The 27,706-nt window shown below is 40.5% G+C and overlaps 1 protein-coding gene across 3 annotated transcripts in view; it reads right to left on the bottom strand.

Annotated features, from left to right (window-relative positions):
- The window catches only part of KCNH1 (potassium voltage-gated channel subfamily H member 1), a 405,567-nt gene that overhangs the window by 106,093 nt on the left and 271,768 nt on the right, over nt 1-27,706 (bottom strand). For all 3 annotated transcript variants that reach the window (XM_037824539.1, XM_037824535.1, XM_037824541.1), the window contains exons 8-9: nt 11,868-12,067; nt 6,328-6,580 (exon numbers count right to left, since the gene is read on the bottom strand). In XM_037824539.1, coding sequence (XP_037680467.1) covers nt 6,328-6,580; nt 11,868-12,067 — 453 coding nt within the window. The remainder of the gene's footprint in view (nt 1-6,327; nt 6,581-11,867; nt 12,068-27,706) is intronic.

The following is a 27,706-nucleotide window of genomic DNA, read 5'->3' as shown; positions in this document are numbered from 1 at the left end:
ATTGTCCAGCTGTCCTTCTTTTCAAGAACTGCTTGGAAGAAAGGGGCTCCCAACCCTTCTGTATGGTTAGAACACACTAAAATAAATGCCACTTTTTTTTTCCCTAGGTTGGACCAGTAAACAACAAAGGAAAAGACTTCTATTTGAAAAATAAAATGCTATTCTGTCAAATTATATTCTAATAGCCAAAGGTTATGTGAAATTTGGAACAATGCTAAATTTCGCAAAATCTACTTTACACTAATGTTTTCCTGATTTTTAAAGTAGCATATGCTCTTTAAGAAGACAAAGTCATAAAAATATTAAAAAGAAAATTAAAATCTCCTACAGTCTCACAAACCAAAGACATCCAATGTAATGGAAACATCCACAGACTAGCCCTGACCTGCCTGCCCAGCCCCATTTCACCCTACTGCTCAAGTACTTGTCTTGTGATTATGAAAACATGCCCCCCACTTTCCCTCCCCAGGACTTAGTTCACATGATTCTTTTCATCTGGAATGCTCTATCTATTCAAATCATGACTCCACCTTCACAGAGTGACTACCCTTGCTTGGTCAGGTCCTTGCCTCCTTGTATACAGATCACTAGTAAGTTTATCCTCAAGAAATTACCATTTTGGTAGGTCAAATCAGTTGAAAATTGGCAATTGCATATGGCTTCATCCTCTCTCATTCCGCAGAAACCATCCAATGGTGACCAAATAAAGCAATGTTTCTTAAGGTGTAGTGTTCAAACCATGTGCATCAGATCACCTCCAGGGCTTGTTAACCATGCAGATTCCAAGGCTCCATCCTAGAGAATCCTACAGAATTAGAATCTATGGAAGAGCACCCAGACATCTGCATTGTGAACAAGTTTTCCAGGTGAGTCTTATGTCCACCAAAGTTGAGAACCACTGGGCCAAATGTAAAATCTACGCAGTCTGCTCTGCTTCCACTGACCTGTGAATATGCCACATATATTCATACCTCTATCTCTAAGGGCTTGTGTTGTTCTTTCCACTTCAAGGCCCCACCTATAAAACTCCTACTGGTCTTTCAAAACCCAGCTCAAGTTCTACCTCCTCTGTGAACATTTTCCTATTGACTCCAGGAAGTCTACAGTAAAAATCACCTGTGTTACTTTTTGTCACTATTTATGTGTCTGTTTCCCCAACTGGCATAGAAAACTCCTCCAAGAGAAGGATTTTCTCTGTATCCCCCAAAGGTGCTATGGTAGTTGCTAAATAAATAGATGTTACATTAATAGACAACCAAGGACCCAAAGAAGCTATCTAGGCAAACATGAAAGTGCCTTCCAAATTATGAATGGTGAGAAGGATATGTTCCATTAAAAAAAAAAAAAAAATTTCACCTGTGAATAAGCATTTAAGCCATTATTTTCTTTAATATTGAGGAGAATGTATATGTAAATACTAATTCATTCATGACAGAGCCGTGAGTATAAAAGTTAACTGAGACCTTCCATGTGCCATATGTGCCAGCCTGCCCTGTTCCCCCAGGCCCACCTCCCCACAGCCACTCCCCCTCCTTGGGCAGGCAATGGCCCATCCTCATACCAAAGAGTTTCCTCCAGCTCAGAGCTTTGCTTGGATATGTTACAAAAAAGACATGGCAAACTCAACAAGTCCTGTAATAAATGCATCTTCTTTCCTCCTTCTCCTCTAATCTTACTGCCTACCTAGCCACTCCAGAGACTACTCCCTCTCTCTCATCTTCTACATCCTGGAGGTGCTTCCTACCCTGATGGCTCTGTGCTCTGGCTCTTCTTCTCTATCTCCCTTCCACCACTTTACTCAGGCCCTCACCATTTCTTGCCTGAGCCTCCTCTCTAGTCAACCTGCCTCTCCCTGCTGCTTAGAATTCTCTCTGGGCCACTCCTCACCACAAGATAAGGTTCGGACCCTTACTTACACATTCTCTGCCTGCCTTTCAGTTCAATTCAGTTTGGCAAACAGTCTCTGGTGCCTTCCATGTGTTGAGTCCTGTGCTACATTCTGGAGATATAAAATTAAAGGAGCTTGGGCCACAGGTGAGAAAGAAAGAGAGAGAGACATGCAAACATCCAATTGAGCCAGTGTGAGTGAGGGGCGTAGTAGGAGACCTTCAGAAACTCTTAGCCAATCAGTGGTAACTCCTTCAGGGAGTTAGTGGCAGAACCAGGGCCAAAGTTAAGTCTCCACCTCCTGGTCCAGGTCTTGATGTAACCTGGCTAATACGACTTCTGTCTTGTCCAATATAATGAGACAGAGAGACAGAAAGAGAGAGAAGGCGGGGGAGAGAGAGAAGGCGGGGGAGAGAGAGAGAGGGAGAGGAAAGATACCAGATCATTCATGATTAGAAGAACAATTAAGTATTAAGCAAAACTCACAAACAGTAGTACAAGGACACTAAATCACAGTGGATCAAGGTCATGTAAATACTGCACTTACAAGACAGAACTGTAAGGCAACTGATCACACATAAGCACAGCCCTGACAATAGTCCATGACTCATGGACTTCTGATTAAGTAATACAGAAGACAGATAACAATTTACATGCAGATACTAATTTACCTGTGCCTTTTTATTCTGATATCTATGAAAAATAAGGAGAAAATTGGTTTTAAAAAATCTGATGAGTAAAATGCACGTTAAAGGCTAAAATTTGTTTTAAAAAGCTAAGAAGCTAAATGTGAGAAGACAAGAACTGATTTCTAAGAGAATTCCAAAAGGAAATCACGAGGACATCACCTCAAAAATAAGGTAGAGAACATCAGAGGGAATGGAGATTCTAAGAGATGATTTAGCATGTTTTCTGCCCTCAGGGGACAGCATGGCTTTCAATCCAAGAAAGCGAGATCTTCCAGAACTATGCTTTTAAACTATGGGCAGCTAGCAGGTCAAGAAAGCAATTTAGTGGGTCATGATAGTCAATGTTTGTTTTTTTCTTTAAAGGAAAAAAAAAAAAAAGGAATCTAACAGAAAACACAGGTTGCATTTCATGTACCAAAATTTATTAAGTGCTGAGTTTTATGTATAACTCTGCGTGCATGTATGTGTGTACGTTAGTTTGCAATGTAATACATACTTTGTATGGTGGACTGTGGTCAAAAAGTTCGCAAAATACCATTTCAGAGGGCTTTCATTAGAAAGAATTCTATTTTTAACACTTACTAAACACACATAGTTATGAGTACTGACCCTTTTCCTCATTCTTGGAGTCTGTGCCAAAGTTAAACAGAGAATGGGGTGGACTATAAAAATTGGAAGGAGGAAGCAAACAAGCAGAAGCCAGAATGTTAATGCGAGAACTGATAAGAGAACAGAGAGCAAAAGAATGAGATAAATTAGCTCTGGGCTTTTATCTAAAGCTTCCTGATACATGATAAGGATTCCCTGTATATTCTCCTTCCTCATTGGCATATTGGATGCACAGTAGCTTCTCAGTAATTCTGTCCAATGACCTTCTAGTGGTACTTGTAGTCTCTTTACAGTAACACTTGGGCAGTGTGACTGTGATCATTCCCTTTTAATGTCAGTCTCCTGCACTTGCAGAAGCTTTTGGAAGGCAAGGATGCTGTTTGGTCCACTGCTGTATCCCCGCCCCTATGTCAGTGCTGGACAAATAGTAGGTACTGAATAAATTTTGGTTGGATTGGACTGAAAGGTTTGAAAAGGCAATAAACATCTAGTTCCAACACCCCTTTTGATGCTTGGGCCCTCTTTACAACAACAAACTGATTTCAGATCACTGAGGAAAAGACATTAGAGAAAAAAAACAGTAACAAAAACCTCTGAACTTAAGTTTCCAAAGAGCAAATATCTTGGAATCTCTTATACCTCTTGGCCTAGAGGTCAGGTTGGTTCAAAGGACTTGTCTCATCCTTTTACAGAATAAGAGCTTCTTGAAACGTGACAGGATCTTTAAGAAGCTGAGCTTAGGCCTACTTTTTTGGGCCCAATCTGGTTCCCTTTAACACATAAGAGATGCCTTCCTCTAATCTGGACAGCGTGAGGGCAAAAACTGCTTTGAATCCAAAGCTATTTGAATCCAAACTAATTTGAATCCAAAGTTATTTCAAAGGTCCTATCCCCTTTGCTAGCTGGAGCAGTCAGGAGGGCCGGAGGCAGGGTGCCAGGTCTGGAGAAGAAGCCAGTAAATCAACAATGAATCAAGCCCTGGTTGCTGCTCCACAGGAAGTCCAGGTTGAGGGGAAATGAGAAAGGGATAGGAAGTAATTGTTTGCTTTCCTCACCTCTCCTCAGCTGTGTCATACCCCTGTGCCTAAGTCTAGGCGGCCAAACCAAGCTCCTAATAATTCAGCTTTTTAATGTAGACTGTTACAGATGCCCTGAGCATGGGTATGCAAGAGGAGTGGTGCATACAGTGAGTTTTCAGTGGGAGGTGGATAAAACACAACTCCAGGCTCAAGCCATACACTGAGGAGTCAATTCAAATTTAAATTCAAATTCAAATTCAAAGGAAAGTTCACTAGTCACTAGTTTCTCCTCTCAGCTAGGCAAACATCGTGATAGCTATTACCAATGACAAATCCTCTCTATCAAGGATAATGATGAGTATCAAGACAGATACTTTCTGAAAGCAATAGTTTTAACCTTTATGTGCTATGTTTCTTATACATAGTCCAATTTTACCTCTCTATGGAAGGGGAAGGCAAGGAATAGAATAATTCTAGTCTGCAGAGTTCAATGTATGTTTCAGCCTCCATCCCCCACTCAGTCTTTATCCCAGTCTCCCTCCAACCATCTGCCAGCCCACGCTTAAGGAATATAAATCATCCCAGGGTTAACCAGAACAAAATGTAATCAAGAGGGCAAGTTGGCTTAGGGCCAGTGGAGCAAGAAGGAAGCCACATATTGTGAACTCCAAAGTCAAGCAGGAAGAAAGTTTGAACTTTTTTGTTTTAATACTATCTATGGCTTTCCTTAGGGCTGAATTTCAATTCTAACTTCAGTTGTAACTTAATCTCTCCCTGCCTTAATCTCCTGATAAATCATAAGAAAAAGGGAAAACATTTGTGTGAATGTCTAGCAGTGCCTAACAATTTAATGGGTCAGCAAACTACATTTCTTATCATTAGGAACTACAGTATTGCAGCTGTGATGCCTTGAGAACTTCCCTTCACCTCTCTGAGCTTTAATTATTGCTTCTACAAAATAGGATAATAAAACCCACCTGTAGTGAAGCTGTAAGAATTAAATGAGAACCTGTATGTAAAATGTCTGGCACCGAACAGATGACCTATAAATGGTGACTATTATTTTGCCCTCTTAGAAAGGCAGACATGCCCCAATAAAAAGCTGTTTTGTAGCTACCTTAGTCAATTAGATGAATCTCTCACAGGCCCCTGATGCTCAATGTCTCGAATGCTACATGTCTTCCCATGGCTTCCTCTGTTCCTGCATTATTACAGTGAAGGGCCCACCAGCCACCTCTTTTCCAAGTGACAAACCTTGCAATCCTCCTTGATTAATCCCTCTTCCCCCACAGAAAATCCATCATCAGGTTCTGTTGATCCTACTTCTTAAATATCTCAATTCCATCTGCTTCTCTTTATCTGCCCATCACAATATTCGTTCAAGCCCCATCAACTTGCCCCTAGATAACATGTCTCCAAATTCATTTCCCTGCTCCAGCCTTTCCCCATTAATACACTGTCTAAGCTGTAACTACCAACCTCTTTCTCAAGTACAAATCTGATGTGCCTCTTCCTTGCTTCACTGGCTCCCCAAAATAAAATCCAAGCCCTTTAACATGACTTGCAGAACTTGCCATGATCTGCCTAGTGCTTAGGTCCCTCCCCAGCTCTCTCACCATGTTCCTTTTGTTCTGTGTGCTTCAGCAACACTGAATGGCTTGCAGTTCCTTAAGTTAGTTCCTTTCTTCTCTGTGTTTGTCTGTCTCTCTCTCTCTCAGCAGGGATTTCACATGTGCTTTCACTCTTTTAGGACACCTGTCCCTCCCTTCTCTTTTCTGTGCTAACTCATGCTCAGTTTTTAGATTTCAGCTTAGGGGTCTCTTCTTCCAGGTAGGTTTCCTCCATACTTGAATAGCCCACCATATTGCAATTGTCTGCTTAATTGTTCATCTCCCCTGCTAGACTGGGAGCCGCTTTGAGAGCAAAACCCATTGTTGTCATCGAAACACCCAAAGTGTCTCAAACAGTGACTGGCACAAACCAGTACACAATGCTTTAGTGGAAAGATGGATGGATGCTCACAATTAGCCCTGTCCTATGGAGCAATCTCTGGTTGAAGGAGGCAGTGGTGTTGAGATGCCCAGTAGCTAAGCTAGAAAGTGTCCAGCAAAGGCAACACCTACCTAGGATGGCCACCACCTCGTCATCCTGGATCACCTCAAGGGAGCCGGAGACCACAAAGCAGAGGCTGTCGACGCTCTCTCCTGCGTGGTAGATGAGGTCCCCTGGGGCGCAGTGCACAGTCTGAAATTCCATGGCCAGTGCCCGCAGGCAGCCGTCACTGGCCAATCGGAAGGCCGGGTGCTCCTTGAACACCTTGCGGTTCAGGTGCACACAGATGTCAGCTCTCATGTCCTTGGGGCAGATCTGTAGGACCTGGCCAGGCATGGGGAGAAACAGAATCAGGGTCCCACTGTGACCTCCAGTCTGCTGCCCCTCAGAACCAATACCCACTAGACTAATCTGCCTCTTCTAGGAACTAATGAACAAGGCAGCCAAAGTCCCTGCTCTTATGAACTTACATTCTTGTGGGAATGACAGGCAATACTCACAAAAACCAGTGATAAATGCTCTGAAGAAAATAAAGCAGGGTGGGGTTGCTGAGAGACATGGGGCCAGGAGTTTGCGGGCTCCTTTAGCTAAGTTGGGGAAAACCTCTCTGAGGAAGTGACATTTGAGCCAAACCTGCATATTATTATTGTCAGAGTGAGCTGGAGTGAAAGAACATTTTAACAGAATAGCAAATGCAAAGGCACTGAGGGGAACTGAGCAATAGCCAGTGTAAATAAGGGAGAAAGGGGTAGGAGATGAGGTTTAGAGAGAATGTCAAGATAATGTTACAAAGAGCTTTGGAATTTATTCCGAATGTGATGGGGAAATGGAGGATTTTAAGTAGGGGAGTGAGGACTCCCTTTAAAAGGATCATCACAGCTACAGAGTGTGGTTAGAGTCTCCTGACTGTGGGTGGCAAGTGGAGACAAGGAATCCAGTTAGGTCATTCCTACAGTCATCCCAGTGAGAGATAATGGAACTTCGACTGGGATGGTGGCAGTGGAGCTAGTGAGAAGTGGTCAAATTCGAAATGTATTTCAAAGATAGAGCTGACATGATCTGCTGATGGATTGAATATGGGGTGTGATTTAAAGAGCAATGTAAAGTAATAAATACTGAGCACTTACCACGCACCAGTCATTGCTAAACTCTTCATAGTCATTCATTCATTTTATACATACTTATTGAATACCTTAGTATATGCCCAGAGCCATTCTAGACTCTTGAGGATGTGGCAATGAACAAAATAGACAAAAATCCCTGCTGTCATGAAATTTACCATCAAGAGAGAAATAACAAGCACAATAAATAAAAATAATTTGGTAGTAATGCTAAGGAGAAAAATAAAGAAGCAAAGAGGGACAGGGAAAGTCTAGGGGTTGTGATTTTACATATTTAAGTGTTATCTGCAATAGCTAATTTAATCATGATGTAAATCTTAAAATGTAAGTGCTATTATTATATCCAATTTATCAATGAGGAAACTGAGGCACAGAGAATTTAAATAACTTGCCCAAAGTAGCCCAGCCAGGAAGTGACAGAACTGAGATCTCTAAGTAGTTTGACCCCAAACTCTCATTTAAAAATTAATCAATTCCTATATTACACAGCCACCCAAAACAAATGGGCCTGTAATTTGATTCTCAGCATCCCAGAACTCAAGGCAAAATGGGAACTATAACATGCCACACCACGCAGGTTTCAACTTCTGAAGAAAGGAAGAATTTTCAAGCCTTTCTTGAGGGAGAAACAGTTCCCTGGGCTAAATTTTTGCAAGAAACCATTGCATAGCTCATTACATAGCAAGCATTAAGTAACACAATGGTATTTAGTATTCCTAAAATAATCGTTTCTCCCATCCTGGCCCATGAAGAAAGCTGGGAGCATAAATCAAACATGTTCAGTGAAGACATTTCCTTGAGGTGCTGGGTTCTTCCCCACCCTTGCTTCTCTGCCTTAGCTCAAGCCATTTGCTTCTGCATTTAGAGCTTACCCCCAAACTTGGAAGTTCTCAGCCTCCTTTAAAGCCCAGCTCAAATATCTCCTTGCCAGTTATGGCTTCACCATATCCTCTTTCCTCTCCAGTGACCCCTATGCTCTCCATGGGGTGTAGAGAAGGAAAGAGAAAGTCAAACAGTTGAAATCCCAACTCCATCCCTCCAAGTTACTTAACTGAGCTACACCTCCGTTTCTCCTGGAAAGTGCAAACTGCTAACATTGGCCTGGGAGAATGGAATGAAATTATATCTACCAGTATACTCCCCCACATAGTACCTGGCTCACAGTAGGGGCTCAATAATGTCAATCCCCTCCCTGTGCCCTGGCTCTTTTTTGCTCTCGGGTTGCAGGACAGCGAGGAAGTAAGCTCTTTCTCCCAAGTGAGGACGGCTGACTGACTGAGGCAGAAAGGAAAAATTCAGACTGCCAACACCTGGGAAGAGTGTGTGCTAAGTACCTCTCTCCTTAAGGCTCACTGAAAACAAGACTTTTCCAGAAATGCAAATTTAATTTGGGTCCTGTTCGCTTCAAGCATAACACCTGGGAGGAGGGAGCACTCCACATGTAATGTCAAAACTGTGTCCAGCAGCTCGGAACCAAGGTTTATTCTCCAGGTGAGTTCACCTTTAAATATTTGGTTTCCCCTGGGTTGGGCTTTGTTGGCAGAGGCTGCTAGTAGAACAAGACCTTGGCAGGAGATGATGTTTTATTCATGGGCAGTGTTCCCAGAGCTGTTGCCGAAAACATGTTAGCAGGTGAGGGAACCTGGAGTGGAGAAATTACAGACTGCGATGGCCATCAGCCTTCTCCATCACTCATCTCTGCTCTGATGGCTCCACACAGCAGGGAGAGAGGGGTCAGAGGGGGCAGAGGGGCTGGGAGTCCTGACCTATTCTGCCTGCGAGAGGGTATCAGCTCCAGGAGCTCAGACCCTATAGCTTTCCTGAGCCACTTCCCCTACTGAAATGGAGCCTCCCCAAGGCTGCACAGGGCAGAACTGTGTTTAAGAGAACAGGCCATAGGATCAGGCCAATCTGGATTCAAATCCCAGTTTCATCTCTTAATAGTCATGTGAACTTGAAGCAATACTTAGCTTCTTCCCCAAGTTTTGATATTTACACAGAGTATAGACTTCTGAGGTTCCATGAGCTATTGTGTGTAAAATCCTGGCACAATGCCTGGCACACAGCAAGTGCCTGATACATTGAGCTATCATTTTTGTTGTATTGTAGTGACAGCAGCAAGTCATACTGAGGGAGGCTTTGAAGTCTAGAAGGTCATTGCCACTAGAGGTCATCTAGTTACCAGACATACACACATGCAAACCAAGGTTCACAGGGACAAGTGAGTATTCAAGGTTACTAGATTTTACTGGTAAAATCAAAGGGCCCAGCACTCCCATCCCCTACCCTCAATTGGCTCCCCGGTCTTTACTGATCATTCTAACCCTGAATGGGATGGAGAAAGGGAAGCCAAGGAGAAGGTTGGAACCACAGGACTTGTTCTGTCCCCAGCAGTTACCTGCCAAAGCTACTGTCCAGAGGAGTGGCCACTCTAGGCCAGGCTGGGCTCTGCAGCAAGTTGCCACAGTTGAGTGTCCATGGCTGCTCACTCTTCCATCCAGACCAGGATCTGGGGGAAAGCCCAAAGCCCTTCAGGAAAGTGAGAGAGCAGGGAGGACAAATGCTGGCCCTGCTATCTCCCACTGGCAGCCAGCCAGCCAGCGCAGCCCAGCAGTGAGGGTGGGCAGGGGCTTCTTTCCAAACAACCACATTTACAAAGGCATCCTGGTCCCTGGGAATAGGGGCCCAGGGCAGAGAGATCCAAGTTCCTTTCTGCTCCATCAGCTGCCAGGCAGCCACTCGGCTCAGACCCTACAGGCACTGTTACAAGAGAGGAACAGGAACAATAGGAACACTCTGGGGCAGGGGCTAAGTCCAGCTGCAAACTGATGTCCTCCCCATCTGAGAAACAAAAACAACTCCATTTGGACTCATTCTTCTGCCCTCCAGTAAATGTTTTAAACTTAAAAAATAAAGTGTTAGAAAAGCATAAGCTTTGGAGTCAGACAAAACTGGGTTCAAATCCCGGATTTGTCATTTCTTAACTTTGTGACCTGGAGCAGTCAGTAAAATGCCTTAGGCCTCCCATCTCTTCAAGAGAAATAAAGCAGCTCTTTCCCAGGATTGTTATGAAACATAAATGGGGTAATATGTAATGCACTAGTGCTGCGCTAAGCAAGTAGGAGTAGTACAAAAAATACTTGTACCTAATTCATGTTCAAGAAATGGTAGCTGGTGCTGTGGTATTATTGTCATCATGGCAGATATTGACCAAAACAAAAACATTCCTTTTAAGTTGATGATCAGTTTTGTTCACTTTTTCTTCCTTTAAATGACTATTCTAAAGAAGGAAGGCTAGAAACACAAATAACCAGTCTCAAAGCCATTGGAATTTGGCTTTGAATGTGTCCTAAGGTATCGCTGAATACCTTTCTGTTTATCTTTCTGTTTTCCTCCTTCTTACATTGGAAGGAATCAGTATTCTCTGATCACTCTCAGGTTGGAGATACAGGTAGGAACTGGGATTGAAAAGACCAGGAAGCAAAGAAAATTTGACCTAGTATTAAATCTTTGCTTATAGAAAACATTCAAAGTAGATAATTCATACATGAATAACAAAGTTGACTGCATCTTTCCTTTATTCTTTCCAGTACCATCAGATTTTCTTTACTTTATTGAAATGTATCTAGCTAGAGTAATACAACTCTTAGGGAAGAATAGGGAAACCATCTCTACTTTACATGTAGGAAAACAGATGCCTAGAGAGGTACCTAATTGATGCTCTGCTCAAGTCAACTAATGATTAAAGCACAAACCCTTGACTGGTGTTTCCCAGCCTTTTCTGATAAATGGGATCACTTGGGTACTTGTTAAAATGCAGATTTCTAGATCTCCCCACCTCTCTCAAATTCTGATTCCATAGATCTGGGATGGGAGCTGGAAATATGTTTTTAATGAACACATCATGGGATTCTCACCAGGGCTGAGACTAGGCTGAGGTAATGTAAGGCACTCACCTGGGGCACAAAATTTAAGGGGTCCCAAAGAACTAAGTAATCAAGAGAAATAGTTTAATGCAAGTAATTCAAAACAAATCTAAATTAATGCAAAAAATCCATGATGAACAAAATATCACATTTTTAAATAAAGACATTATCAGTAACAGTACTGTGACACATTGGAGCCAAAGACAAAAGGAAAATCACTAATATTGAATGCCTCAACCTAGTCCCAGGCATTGACTCTTATTATCATACAAGTTTGGGGAACTCAGCCCTAGTCAGTTAGACTTCCAATTCCTCTCTTCCCACAAGGAGACTACATGCTTCCTTTCCAATTTCTTTTAATGGCTCCTAATTGTTAGTCCTTGAGCAAGACTAAGCTGGAAGCAATCAAAACCTCTGGAGGTTGGGCAATATCATTTAAAAAAGCAAAACTAAGTGAATTATGATGCACAATGAGGTTTGAGAACCACTGTCCTAGAAGAGCCTCAGGTCACCCTGGGGAAAGCTAAGGGCAAGTGGTTTACTAGAGCTCCTTGCCCTTCTTACCTTCTCTGTGTCAATGCCTCGGGACATGGACCAGGTGGAAACAATATAATCCATGACTCGCTCGCTCAATCCTTTTGGCACCTGGTAGAGTTTCAGGAAGTCCCGAACACTGTTGAGCATCTCATGGTACCTGTTGGTGTTGGCATACATCTGCTGGAAAATGGTGGTCACGTTCCCAAAGATGGTGGCATAGAGAAGTGCTACAGGCAGGGAGGAGAAGAAACAGTACGTGAGTGATCCCTGAGCCAGGAACCAAGAACACCCATCTTACTCAGGGCAGGCCAAGGCTGGTGCTCCTCCTGCCCCAGGTGCAGGGAGTCCTAACCTTTCTCAGGAGACCCTACACCAGGAGCTTCTGGGGAGTGGACCCAAAGAAAGTCCCCTAACAGATGGCCATGAGAGCAAATGTGGAGGTAGGATTAGAGTGAATGGGAGTTGGCAGGACTGGAGCCAGAACTAGGGGTCAGTTAGCAGGAGGAGGGCCAGGTGGACTACTTTACTTTCTAAACTTCTTGTGACAAAAAGTTTGAGCCATGCCTGAGGCCAACATTCAAATGTGCTCCTCGTACTCCATGCTATGTACCAAGCATACCAAGCACTAGGCCACCTACTGGGGACAAGATGGTGAGAAAGACACTCAGTCGTGGTCCCCATAGAGCAAACAATGTAGTAGGAGGGACAGACCTTCAATACATAATCACAAATCATTAAATAATAGCAAATCTGCAGAGCACAACAAAGGATATTAGACCCTTGCTTTGCCCTTATTGTTAAGATGCATGTTAATATAATAATCTACTTCACTGTGATGTGGCTTCTGCAGGAAAAAAGTACTGCTTTGGTAGTATGTCATGAATAAAATCAGGTCCCCTCTGGATGTAACAACTATGTACTATGTGTTATTACTGCTCCCTGATATTAGTGTCATGAAGGAGGACCATTACATCATTCCCAAACCCCACCCATCTTCTATCTTTAACCCCCACTTGCCCTTGAATACTGAGCTTAAGTGCCGACTGCTTCTAGGAAGCCTTCCCCAGTACTCCCTCCCCTCCATCTGTCACCATAAGGTGACCTTGGCTGTCTAAGCATATTTTATAGTAGCTCATATTATTCCATGTTGCAATCACATGCTTCTTTCTTGGCCTGTGCCCTGAAAAGAGTAGGAGTTGCTTAAGGGCTGGAGCCATCTTTTCCTTGACATTTTATCCCCAATAAATGTCTGTCAAATTAGTGAATTTCACACATGGTTTTTAAAAATTGTGTTATTGACATTCAATAAATTGGATATGCTTAAACAATATAATTTGATAAGTTTTGACATGGATACACTCATGAAACCATCACCACAGTCAAGATAGTGAACATATTCCTCACCCTCAAAAGTTTTGTCATAATCCTTTATAATCACTCTCTAAACCACTGATCTGCTTTCTGTTACCATAGATTTCTAGCATTTTCCAGAATTTTATATACATGGAATCACACAGTATGTACTCTTTTTTTATGAAGATATAATTCACATACATAAAATACATCAGTTTAAAATGTATAATTCAATGGTTTTTAGTATATTTACAGAGTTGTGCAACTATCACCACAATGTAAGTTGACATTATTTTCATCTCTCCAAAGAGAAACCCCACATCCATTAGCAGTGAGGATAGCAGAAATTAGCATCCCCCCTCCCAATCCTCCAGCCCTAGACACCACTAATTTACCATGTGTGTATTATAGATCTGCCAATTCTGGACATTTCATATAAATATAATTGTACAATATGTGGTCTTTTGTGACTGGCTTCTTTCACTTAGCATAAGGTTTTCAACAGTCACCCATGTTGTAGTAGGTATGAATATTTCATTTCTTTTTATTGCTGAAGAATATTCATTCCATTGTATGGACATACCATATTGTTTATCCATTTATCAGTTCTTGGACATTTGGGTTGTTTTTACTTTTTGGCTATTGTGAATAATGTAGCTGTGAACATTCGTGTAAAAGTTTTTGTGTGAATAGATGTTTTCAGTTCTCTTGGGTATATACTAGGCGTGAAATTGCTGGGTCATATGATAATTCCATGTTTATATTTTGAAGAACTGCCAAACTATTTTCCAAATTGGCTGCACCATTTTACATTCCCACAAGCAGTGAATGAGGGTACCAATACCTCACATCTTCCTTAACACTTGTTATTGTCTGTCTTTTTATTATAGCCATCCTAGTGAGAGAGAACTGCTATCTCATTGTGGTTTTGATTTTGCATTTCCCTGATGTCTAATGATGTTGACATCTTTTCATTTGCTTATTGATCATTTGTATATCTTCTTTGGAGAAATGTCTATTCACATTCTTTGCCCATTATTAAATTGGTTTGTTTGTCTTTTTATCATTGAGTTTTAAGAGTTCTTTATATATTCTAGATACACATCCCTTATATCAGATATATGATTTGCGAATACCTCCTCCCATTCTATGAGTTGTCTTCTCACTTGCTTGATGGTATTGCTTGCAGAACCAGTGTTTAGTTTTCATGTAGTCCAATTTATCTATTTTTTCTTTTGTACTCTTTTTTGACTCCTTTCACTCAGAAAAATTATTTTGAGATTCATCCATGTTGAATGCAACAATAGTCCATTCCTTTTAAAAAAAAACCTTTTTATTTTGAAATAATGATAAATTCACAGGTAATTGCAAAGGTAGTGTAGAGAGATCCATTGTAAACCTTCACCCAGTTTCCACTAGTGGCTACAACTTATGAAACCAAAGCACAGTGTCAAAACCAGGAGATGGATATTGCTATAAAGAATGTGTATGGTTTTGCCTTATTTTATTACACATAAGATTCGTGTAACCACCACCACATTCAATATATATAACTGTTCCACCACTACAGAGATTTCCCTTGTGCTGCCCCTTTTTAGTCACGTTTTTGCCCAACCCACTATCCATAACCCCTGGCAAACACTAATCTGGTCTCCTTTTTTATAACTGTGTTATTTCAAGGCTGTTTAATAAATGGAATCATACAGTATGTGACCTTTTGAGATTGGCTTTTACCACCTAGCATAATGCCCTTGAGACCCATCCAGGTTGTTGTATGTATCAATAATTCATTCCTTTTTGTTGCTGAATAGTATTTCATTGTATAGATGCACCACATAATTTCTTTCAAATAATCTTATTCAGGCTCAGCTGAAAGACCATAGGCGGGAAAAAATAAGAAAGGCACAGAAACAGAGGTAAGGAAAGGAAATCTTCAGTTTAATCTGCCTTGCTGGATACTACCACCTGAAAAACTGAGAATCCAAATCCACCTGAAGAGAACTATAAATGAGGATCTGTTAAGAATACTTCCAGGTCTGGAAATGTACCAGGGAATGGTGCCATTCTCAAGAAAAGGATCCAGATAAAAGCAAAAGTTGTCTGATGCCTGAATAATGCAGGCACTGGCTCTTCTAAGCTCATAAATAACCTCATAAACAACAGGGGTGAAGCTCCTGCCTCCTTCACGCCAGTAAGAAGTCAGTGCATGTGCTCAGAACTGTCCTCCCTGAGCCTGGGCTGGTTGCCTAGTTCCCAGCAAGTCTGGCCCAGACTCAGGAAGCCCTATGGCAGTCCTGCCTCAGCTCTGACTGTTTTCCGATCCACAATGAACCAGGGGCCATGGGCCAAGAGCAGAGGTACCTTTCTCAGAATGGCTGCCAGAAAACTAATTTAATCTTGAGCTTAAAAAAAAAAAGTTACCCCAAATCAATACAGTTAGAATAGCTCTCCTATCCATGATCTGAGAACAAGGCAGCAGGTCTGAGATGCTGCTGGGCCGCTCAGGTAGTGAAGACTATAATACACATCCACCATGCATACCCGGGGATGCTTGCCACCCAACCTGCCTCGGACGCACTTCTCCAGAGAACCTTATTCAATTATTATTCCTATTATGAAATATTATTATTAAAAATGGATAATTCTACTCTCAATGCCCTTTCCCTGATTTTATAGTTATTTATGACTTATATTTTGTATATAATTTATTTATAATAATTTATAATTCATGCACACATCATTTTATTTTTTAATATCTTATCTACAAAGCACTATGCCTTTAAATACTCAAAACCTAAAACCTAACTGGGAGAGAAGACATAAAAGTCTAGTCAGTGCCTGAATACATATATATGAATGTGATGTGGGAAAGAAGAGAGGAAGACTGTAATATCACTGCCATGAGTGTAAAAAAGCCCAGTTTAATCTCATAGTATAGAGGATGTCTTGGATGACTCTAAGCATAAATTAGTTGGGTCTTTGCAATTTGGGGAAGAAGTAAGGAGACCTCTCCCAACCCCAAGGCTAAATACTTTGGGTAAGAGGCATTTGGATAAGAAAGAGGTTTCTTTTATTTAAGGGGTTTGTAATTTACATTTTATCATAGCAAGAGCTCTGGGTCCTACCCAAAGAAAAATAAGATAGTGAATATTCTTTGGACCTCAATTATAAATAGCCACATGCAATTTGGGGGGGCGGGGGCAAAGGTATTTTTTTTTTTTAAATTTTATTTTTATTCTCATCTACCTTATCACATAGTTTAAAAAGCTAAATGACTAAGACATTTAAAAAAATCCTTAGTTCCCTGTTCCTCTTTCTTTTTACCCAATTTCCTGTTCTGCAGAAGCACTCATTCTCAGTGGTACTAGCTGATTATTTTGCTATTGGTCTCCATACTGAATATGACCCTCATATTGCTATGCCATGATATTTCAGTTTTAGGCATTATCCATTGATCTCCCACCATGGAAGATGAGAATTTAGCTCTTTTTTATCCCCCTCACTCCAACCTTACACTCAAATCACACACTTTCTCCCATTGCCTGATCCTCCTATAGTGATTATAGTCATTATTTTGGTTAGAACAATATTGTGTTTCTATTTTTATGACTAGGCAAATGCTATTCACAACTGAGCCATGATTACTTTTCCTTTTCTACAATGTTTTCATTTCCCTCTAGTTAATAATGGTCTTTGTCTTTTCATTTGCTTCATTACTTATACTAATTTTACTCCAAACTCACATATATTGTCTTAATATATTAAAACATATTAGTTAGCCTATCAATTTCATTTCCTGGAGGCTTCTGAACTGTTCCATTGCCAGCTGTCTGGATACCTCTGCATCAGCATTCTGGGAAGTTCCTTCATTATTCAGTTGATATTCCCTGATTCCTGCATCCCATGTCTTCCTGTATCCCATGTCTTCCTGTTTCTTGATTTACAACTTTCTTTGGTGAAGACATCTTCTAATAGCTTTCTGAGAAAGGATATATGCGAGGAAAATTTTTCAGACTTAACATGTCGAACAATGTTTTCATTCCATTCTTACATCAGATCAATAGCTTCACTGGGTGTAGAATGTAGAATTATACATGGGAAATAATTTCTGTCAGAATTGTGGAAGTATTTCTCCATTATCATCTCTTGTTGAGAAGTCAAATGATCCAGATCCTTCATCCTTCATATTGAACCTGTTTTTTGCTTGTTTGTTTGTTTTAATCTCTGGAAACTCGTTTTTCAGAGTGTTCTGAAAATTAATGATGTTGTGCCTTTTGCTATGGCTCAGTTTTCATCCATTGTACTAGCCTTTCAATAAGAATTTTTGACCTGGAAATTTATGTACTTCATTTCAAGGAAATTTTCTTGGATTATTTCTTTGATGATTTTTTCCACCCCATTTCACTAATTCTCTTTTTCCAGACTTCCTATTATTTAGGTGTTGGACTCCTGGAGTAATCAATTTTTTTTCTCTCTCCTATTTTATTTCACTTTATGGGAAAGTTCTTTAACTTGTATCTTCTATCCCTTCTATTTAATTTTTAATTTGTGATCATATGCTTAATTTCCATGAGTTTTTGTTCTCTGTTCCTTTTAAATTTCATTTGGTTATGTTTCGTAAGTGTAATATCTTATTTTCCTAGAGGATATCAATAATAAATTCATTTTAAAATTTTCTTCTCCTAGCTTGGTCTTTATTTCCTCATTTATTTCTGTATTTGTTTGCCTGTCTTTCGTATTAGAAATATACAGTAATCTTTAGATGCCTGTTCATTTTTAAGAGTAGAGCGTAAGAAAACTGATTAAAAGTTTTGTTTAAGAGTGGGGATTGTTAATTGTGAGATTTCACTGTAGGGTGACCTGGCTGGACTTTGTGTTGAGGAATCCACAATGTCATCAACTTTAGGATTATTCTTTTGGACTTCTCAGAGTCCCCAGAGAAGACTATTTCAGTCTGGAGAACACGGAGTATTCAGCAGTCAAGTGAGTAGAAGGTTGAAGATATCAACAATCAGTGTATAAACTTTCCTTTAATCCTGGTTTTCATATGGTACTCCTGCCTTCCACTGTGCCTTGTGTACCCCAGTCCAGAGACCCTCTCTGGAGGATAAGCCAGTGTTCTGCGAGTGGAGGAGGGATAATGACACATGCATCATAGAATGAGGAAGAACATCTGGGGGTCTAAAATGCTTCTTATACAAATTTTCAAACAGCCCTTCTTTTCTAAGCCCCACCTTCACCTTCACTTCTAGAGGTACTTGTTGCCCCCAGTGCCTTAGCCTTTTGGGAGTTCTATGATATAAATCAAATTATTCCTCAGATGTCCCCTCTGTCAGTTTAGGATTCAGCTCTCTTGGGTCTGCCAAGTCAATAACTGCCTTCCAGCTTTCAAAATTTTGTTACTATTGTCCCTCTTTCGGTCTCTTTATCTTTATGGGTTTATGACCTTAAAAAATCTGTCCCTTTGCTGATGCTTTAGTGGGGTTTCAGGAGTGATCAGAAGTAAATGTATATCTTCCATCAGTCATTTTTATCAGAAGCTTTATTAATAGTTTGCAAAGGCTATTAGGAATTCCTGGTTTGGGGCCAATGTGACCTCTACGCAGGTAAAAAATAGTTTCCAAATCTTCAAAGCCAAGTGCTTAGAGCAATGTAGTAATATTAAATAACAATACTACCACAAGATAGGTATTATCATCACTATTTAGCAGATAAGGAAACTGAAGTTCAAGATCAGAGCAAGTATGCCATAAGGCCAGAACCCCAAGTCTTTCTGACTCCAAAAGCCATACTGTATCCACTCAATCACTGATTTGCAAACTGTAGAGTGTATTAGAATCACCTGGAGGGCTTGTTAAAACAGTTTGTGGGCCCTACGTCCAGAGTTTCTGATTCAGTAGAGCTTGGGTGGTCCCCGGAGAATTTACATTTCTTAACATGTTCCACGGTGAGCTGATACTGCTTGCTATCTTCTACTGCAATTCCTTGTTTTATTTCAAAATACGTTGTCAAACCAAATAGACATAAAAGTTGGTTTTGAATTCATGGTCCAGACTGGTTGGAGTACTCAGCAATTACTTTCTCTGGAGTAGTAGGACCAATAGGAAAGAGTTGTTTATCTATAAAAAACAAACAAACCATCTTCTGTATACAAACTATAATATTGTCTCTCCCTCTCTCTCTATCTTTCTCTTTCTCACTCTCCTTCATCTCTACCTGGCTACCCTCCCGTCCCCAGATCTCATAGGTACCAACAGGAAAAACTGAGGACGTAGTCAGAAACAATTTCCAATCTCCGCTTTTAAAGTAGATAGTGCCTGAAATTCAATATCCATTAAGACTGCACCTTACTACTGCTTATTTTAATGAGATTTAATTTTTAATTTTTTGCCAAAAAGAAAAGGACTCTTGTTATATGAGTTTCTCTTAGAATAAAATCTCCAGTCTTGTGATCCTTAGTTCCCCATCAGCCAGCCATCTGATTAGGACCAACTGTTCATTAACTCAGGTAGTTACACCAGTGGGGTAGAGGAACTATCATAAACACACACAACAATGGCACTGAGAGCTCAAAGTAGTCCAGAGATACCCTCTCAGTTCCAATTATTAAGAATATATAGCAAATAGGGTCTAAACTGGCAGAGAAGAAACTCAAAATCTCCCTCTTTCTATGTTATGGGCAGCCCAGCAAATCCTCGGAGGTGAACCCAGTGACTTCTGCACCCATATCTCTTAATATGGAAAGAAAGACAGGAAATTCTGAGTTTAGAACCTCTTAGGTTTAGATGCCAGCTTGGTCAATTATAGCTATGTGGCCAGAGGCAAGTTACTTTACTTCTTTTTTCCTCCATTTCTGTCAGTCTAACAAAAGGAGAAACTCCTGCTCACTTTCTGAGTTGCTGGGGGAATTAAATGAGATACTGTGTGTAAGCACCCAATGTATTGCACTGAACATTGAGACCCTCAATGTTATTTTCTCTTTCAGTTAATTGTCCTGAATCAACTGGGTCAGAAAACACACTGGAAAGCATTTCATTAAGATGGTAACCTGGATCACTAGCCTTATTGGACACTATTGTCTTTTTTTTTTTTTTAATTCAGTTTTATTGAAATACATTCACACACCATACAATCATCCATGGTATACAATCAACTGTCCACAGTATGATCACATAATTATGCATTCATCACCACAATCTATCTCCAAACATTTTCCTTACATCAGAAAGAATCAGAACAAGAATAAAAAATAAAAGTGAAAAAAGAACACCCAAACTATCCCCCCCATCCACCCCATTTGTCCTTTAGTTTTTATCCCCATTTTTCTACTCATCCATACACTAGATAAAGGGGGTGTGATCCACAAGGTCTTCACACTCACACTGTCACCCCTTGTAATCTACATTATTATATAATCGTCTTCAGGAGTCCAGACTGCTGGGTTGGAGTTTGGTAGTTTCAGGTATTTACTTCTAGCTATTCCAATACATTAAAACCTAAGAGGTGTTATCTATATCGTGCATAAGAATGTCCACCAGAGTGACCTCTCGACTCCATTTGAAATCTCTCAGCCACTGAAACTATTTTGTCTCATTTTGCATTCCCCTTTTGGTCAAGAAGATACTCTCAGTCCCACGATGCCGGGTCCAGATTCATCCCCGGGAGTCATATTCTGCATTGCCAGGGAGATTTACACCCCTGGGAGTCGGGTCCCACGTAGGGGGGAGGGCAGCAAGTTCACCTGTCAAGGTGGCTCAGTTAGAGAGAGAGAGGGCCACATCTGAGCAACAACGAGGTACTCAGGGGGAGACTCTTAGGCACAATTATATGCAAGTTTAGCCTCTCCTTTGCAGTAACGAGCTTCATAAGGGCAAGTCCCATGATCGAGGGCTCAGCACATCAAACCGCCAGTCCCAATGTTTGTGACAACATCAACACCAGTCCAGGACAGGAAGTCCAACGCTTCCACACCTTTCCCCAGATCCTCGGGGCTGGGGGTGGGGGGAGCTGTAAATATATTTTTTATCATCTGCCCAAATTACTCTGGGATGTGGACACTATTGTCTTTTAATTGTATAGATGGATTCAAAATTTATCATTATAGGAAAATATTGGGTCCAGAAGAGAGACTTTTAAACCAAGCTCATTGTGCATGTACAAACAGGTCTTCAAAGGACTATCTAAAATCTTTAAATGCTAAGAACTTTGACACAGCAGCTAAACTATTGTCTGCTAAGTGATTTTGAATGAAATTAGTCATGGATTGGGAAGGGCTGAAGATTAAATATAGACACAAGGGAATGGGGGAGTAGGGAATAAGTCCTGGGAACCAAAATGTCTTTGCTCCATTTTATCTGGCCCACATGACAGCAACACATCTACCTTTTTAATGTAGAATTTCTGATTCTTGCTGCTGTTACTGCTTTTGCTTATTCTAATGTGCTATGATGGAGTGGGTGTCAGGCTAATGTTTATATTGCATGGTAAGTGGTGACTAGTTTTTAAATTCTCATTTCCTGTGCCTGAAATCTATAACTATGAATCCTACTGTCCAGGCAGAAATAGGTAGTTAGCAGCAGATCGACCCAGCATAGGAAAGGATGCGTCTGAGGATGGAAAGGATTTGTGCTTTGGAGACAAAACACTGTATTTTGGAATCCTGGCACCACCACCAATTAGGGTAATTACTTATACTCTCTAAATATCTTCATATGGGATATAGAGTTAATAATTAACTCATTTTTTAACTGAGATAATATATATAAAGTGCTTATCATAGTATCTGGCACATAATAACTGCTCAATAAATAATAACAATAATTAATAGCAGAATGGTTAAGGGCTCGAGATAAACAATTTCCTCTAGGGTATCATTTCCTGGAAACTAGTTTAATCAACAGATGTCTTAATCCAACAAACATTAACTGAAAACCTAGATGCCTCATGCACAATACTGGGAAGCAACACAGTGGAGTGAAAATAACCCAGGCTTTGAAAATAAAGGTGCCCTGGGTTTGAATTATTGGCCTTACCAGTAATGCAAGTAAGAGCCTTAGTTTCCTCATTTATGAAAGGGGGAGAATCATCCCCCTTTCTTAGGGTTGTTGTGAAGATTCCATGGGTTAACACGACAAACACCAACAACCATGCTGTCCTAGGGTAATTTCGCAATAAATCTTAGTTTTCTTCCCGGAACTATTCAGTGTTAACGTCCATCCATCAACTGGCCCTTGACACTGGTCTCCTCATCCCTTGGCTTTGAGTGAGTATACCCTACTGTGATATGTTGGCTTGTGTTTTTCCTTAAATAGAAGAACCTCTGGAGTGCAGGAATTGTGGTAGCCTCACTTCAAGAAGCATCTTCGTACAGAGCCTGTTACAGTGCTCTGCATTCAGCGGAAGCTCAATAAATGCTGTTGACTAACTCCTGAAGAAAGTGGCCCAGAGAGGTGAGTATGCTCAGTTTCCTTTTATACAAGGGCTATTCAAAGTGTGGTCTTGGACCAGCAGCAGCAAGGTCACCTGGAGGAACTTGCTAGAAATACAAATTCACAGACACCAACCCAGAACTCCCAACTCAGCAACTCTGGGAATGAAGCCCAGAACTTTGTGGTTTTTCAAACTCTCCAAGTGATTCTGAGGCACTTTAAACTTTGATAAGTGCTGCTTTATACCTTGCTGATCCTCAGTATTTCCCTAATGAGTTTTAAGTATAATGCCCCACCCCAGGGGGTGGGGGAGAGAGGATGGTCAGAGAAGAAAACAGATAGCAGGACATATTGAGGATGCAGAAAGAGACTCTCAAAGCAGCTAACCTTACTCCACGGGACAAAGCAGTGGGGATGAAGCCAGGAGGGAATGAAAGAGCAATGACTCAGGTTGGTGATCCCTGGATGCGTGGGACACTGATGGAAATAAATACACCTACCTCTGAATTTCCTGCCAGCACTATCTCCTCATTCTTTCCCAACCTGGTCGGGCACTGCCCTGGACACAGAAAGTAGTACCCCTTATTTGGGGGCTTTTTTTTTTTTTTTTTTAAAGAAGAGAATATGAAATACACATATTCCCTATTTTATAACAAGCAAAGCCTGCAACTCTCATTTAATGTCCTGCTAAGAATAGCACAAATGTTTATACTATATTCAAACTCTGCCATGTTGGTGAACATCACTTAACAAGCAAAATTCTTACAGGGGAGACAGAAGGTTATTTTCAGCTACTTCTCATCTGTCGAATAAAACAACAGCTCCCGCTCCACGGTAACCTATTAACAATGTAGTCTATGCCACCTCATTTCAACCAGCATTTTAATAGCACCACAGATAAAAGCACAGCAATTTCCACAGATAATTACTTCTGCAAATGAATCAAAAAGGTCAGACACAGGTTGAAAAGGTCTCCAAATAATTTGCTACTTTTACTTATTTTGTGCTTGCTGAGTTCTTATTTTGTGCTTGCTGATTTCTTAATTGCAGAGATGACCACTTAGTTATAACAACATACCTGGCTCAAGGCAGACTGGCTTACAGGTTTGCAAACCCAGGTCTTGCTTTACTTCATAATGAGAGCCCGAAGTTTACATTTCTCCAATATGAGTCATCAAAGAGAATCTAATTAACAAAGCCATTTAGAATAATACAGAATTTTTAAGGCCATTTAAATAAGCATGTTAACCTTAACTGGGCTCATTTCCCAAGCAGCAGTTATGTCTTCTCCTAAAGTTATAAGCTCTCAAAAAGCTCAAACTTTACTTTTCTTCTATAACTCAAAAAGAAAAGAAAAAACGTCTCAGAAGGCACCATTATGACATAGTGAACTAAATTGGAACATCCCAATGAAATGCACAGAGAGCCCTTCTAAAGAAATATCTCGTCAAATAAAAACAGAAAGAAATTAAAATGACAACTCTGATCTCAGTATTGCCAGCATTTGTTGATTTTCCTCACTGAACAACCATTAGTCTCTTAGGTTTTTAAAGACAGAATTGGAGTCCTTTAATCGCTAAGTGACACTGTAGGTCATGGTGCTTCTCCCCACATTGCCTCCAAAATAATAATTACCCAGAATGATGGAGTTCTACAGCTGTCTACTACACAGGAGGCCAAGAAATAGAACTATCCTTCATTTCATGGAAGGCAGGATGGTGTTGTTTAAATGACACAACATCATGATTCAGTGGTTTTAATCCTGCTCCTACTGTTTAGAAGCTCTAAGGACAAGAGACTTACCCCTTTGGGCATAGGGAGCCCAAATATGTGTTCAATGAAAGAATAAATGAAAATAATAACAGTAATAATAACTAATAATTTATATAAGTCGTCTTCTGTGCCAGCATGATTCTAAGCACTTTGCACACATGATTTAATCTTAATGGTGGATACTGTTATCTTTATTTTGGTGATAAAGCATCTGAGTCAAGAATGTTTAAATGACTTGCCCAAAGTCACACAGCCAGTAAGTAGCAGATGGAGAATTCACACCCAGATAGGCTGGCTCAGAAACCCACTTAACCACTGCACCAAATGTCTCTCCAAGCACACATGGCTACTGTGTGTCACATGCTATTCCAATGCTTATACTAACTCATTTAAATCTTTAACAACCCTATGAGATGGTCATAGCATTAGCTTCATTTGGGGATGGGGCACTGAAAAGGTAAATAACTTGAGTCACACAGTTAGTAAGTATAGAACTGGATTCAAACCCAGGCAGTCTGTATACAAACTGCATGCTCTGAACCTTTACTTCAGGTTTCTCAGCCTCAGCACTAGTGACACCTCAGATAATTCTTTTTGGGGGGTGGAGGGCTGTCCCGTGCATTGTAGGATGTTTAGCAGCATTTCTGGCCTCTAACACATTAGATGCCTGACACCAGTAGCATTCCCCAGTTGTGACAACCAAAAATATCTCTTGATCTTGTCAAATGTCCACTGGGGGACAAAATCATCCCCAGTTGAGAAGAACTGCTCTCCACTCTAATGCCTTTCCTTGAATAAATAAACCTGCCAAAGTCCCTTTCAGTTTGAATATATAACTAAGACTATGAATTATGACTATGGCTATGGAATGAAAAAGAAAAACTGATCTGGATGACATTGTGCCAGGTCAGTTGATGATTTTCAGCCTCATGATGATGTCCATAACTGACTCTGAGAACTTCTTATAAGCCCAGATATCTGTCTTCTACAAAAGATTTTGATAAGGTAAGAAATATTTCTCTTGCCATAACCTACACCAAGTGTCTCTGCTGCATCCCTTCCACCAAATCTGACACATCATGGTAGCCAGAGCTTTGGAATCACACTGACTGAGAGTTTAAATCCTAGCTCTGCTGCTTACTTGCTGTGTGACTTTGGGCAAAGCATTTAACCTCTCTGATCCCCAGTTTCCTCATCTGTAAAAACGGGATAATACCATCTGCCTTTCAGTAGGATTTTGGCAAGGATTAAATGTGATGATGTATATGAAGTGTCCCATGCAGTATAAACTCAACACAAGTTCCAGTTCAAAATATAATTCTTCCAAAAGTCTCCCAGAACCAACATATCTGATTTCCCCATTCTGCTCTCCAATAGAGCTCTCACCTGTGGCCATAATTCTCAACCCAGGAATATATTAGAATCACTGGAGTTGCTTTTCAAAAATCACATTTGCTTAGGCTTCCCACACCCCAGCAACTTAGACTCATAGTAGATGGGGTGAGAAGAAGGTGAATAAGTAGATTTTTAAAAGCTTCCCATGATTTTGGCAGGCACCATTACCTCATCCCTCTGTGAACCACTAATTTAGATCTGTGAGTAACCACTGAACACCTTGTTTTGAAAGAGTCTTTTTATGTTCAACTATTTTTAAAATGCTTAAAGAAAAAAGTTTGATGCCTTTATAAAACTGATTATAAAATAACACACTTAGCCAAGAAGTGCTTAATGCTAAATAGGTACTGATGATTAAAAAAAAAAAAAAAAAAATAGAGGGGGAGTAGCTGATTGAAGAAATTAGTGACTGAGTTGATAAAGAGACATTTTTCTAGTTGAGAGGAAATCATTATAGGCTAGATTCAGATTTTAAAGAGACAAGGAAAATATCATGGTCTTTATTTTTTCTCTTTTTCTCACTTGAAAGAGGAAAGATTAAGGAAAGGTATAGACAGAAAAAGGTAACTTCAGGCTTTGAAATTAGCAAGGTCATTATTTTTCAGAAAGAGTGATGGCTAAGGTGTTCTGGTCAATCATCAGGAGAAGGATATAGGACCCTCACACAAGGAAAGGTTCTGAAAAGGTTTTAAATAGCCAGGCATTGAGTATTGGTCATGACATGTTAGACAGGCCCAGGGTCCTGGGCTTCCTGCCTTGAATTACTATGGCTGCAAGACCGTGATGGTAGAGAGAAAAATAAAATTAAGCTAAGCAGTAACTGGTAAGTTGAGGTTAGGGAAGAAAAAAAACAACACTCAACTTGTACTTAGCTGTTTGTGAAGGTATTTACATACCTTGATAGCAATCAGAAATTATTGAATTCTAGTTTTCTGTTAACAGTGTTGTCATTTTTTAATATAAAATTCCCAAGTGGTGAATTCCTCTAGATCTTTTATTAAGTTTCACCACAGCATCACCACAGAATAGATGACTAGGATGTAACCACTAAGGACTGGAAGAAGAGTGCTTAGGAAAAATAATCAGCCTCCAGCTAAGCAGAAGAAAGATCCTCTGAAGAATCTGCTGGAGGGGCAAAACCTGGGTTAAAAGGAAGCATGGGGAAATGTGTTCTAGGGAGTGAAATAGTATCTGCAGAAGTGCAGAAGGCTGGGGTGAGGAAAACATGGGCTATAAAGTAGATGAGGTTATTTGGCTGCAACATAAATATATAGAAATGTCTTCCAAACAGCTGTGGCCTTAGGTAAGGCATTAAGTCCTTTGGCCTCAGGCTTCTCATCTATAAAATTAGGAGGCTGGATTATTTGACCTCTTTATGATGTCCCATCCAGCTCCAAAATCCCATGAATCTGTCAGTGAGCCAAGCCCAGGCAGAGAGAGAATTCAGAGTGTTCACCAGTAGCAGTCTCCCTTTGCATGCACTTACATGGTCTCATTGCCCACTGAGGAGGTGACTGTTGGTTTGAAAGCTCAGATCTCATTCTCACTTTCTGAAAAAGTTCAAGTATAGAGATGTATGGTAACACAGTAAGTCACAGAACCAAAATATGTAAATACATTGTGGTAGGTGGTAGCCAACTTCAAAGATGGCCCCAATGCTGCTTACTTCCTGGTATTCATGCCCTTGTACAGTCAGCTGCCACCCCAATCAGAGCTGGCCTGTGTGACCAACAAAATATGGTAAAAGTGTTAGTGTGTAACTTCCAAGGTGACATCATAAAAGGCATTGCAGTTCTGTCTTCCTCTTTGGGAATGCTTGCTCTAGGGGAATCCAATAGCCATGCCATGAAGATACTCAAGCAGCTCTAAGGAGAGGCCCTCATGGAGAAAAATAAACTTGCCAGTCACGTGAGTGAG

The sequence above is a fragment of the Choloepus didactylus genome, chromosome 2, assembly GCF_015220235.1.
Source record: "Choloepus didactylus isolate mChoDid1 chromosome 2, mChoDid1.pri, whole genome shotgun sequence".
NCBI classification, from domain to species: Eukaryota; Metazoa; Chordata; class Mammalia; order Pilosa; family Megalonychidae; genus Choloepus; species Choloepus didactylus.
The sequence above is the reverse complement of the archived record's forward strand: the minus strand, read 5'-3'. Positions and strand labels throughout refer to the sequence as shown.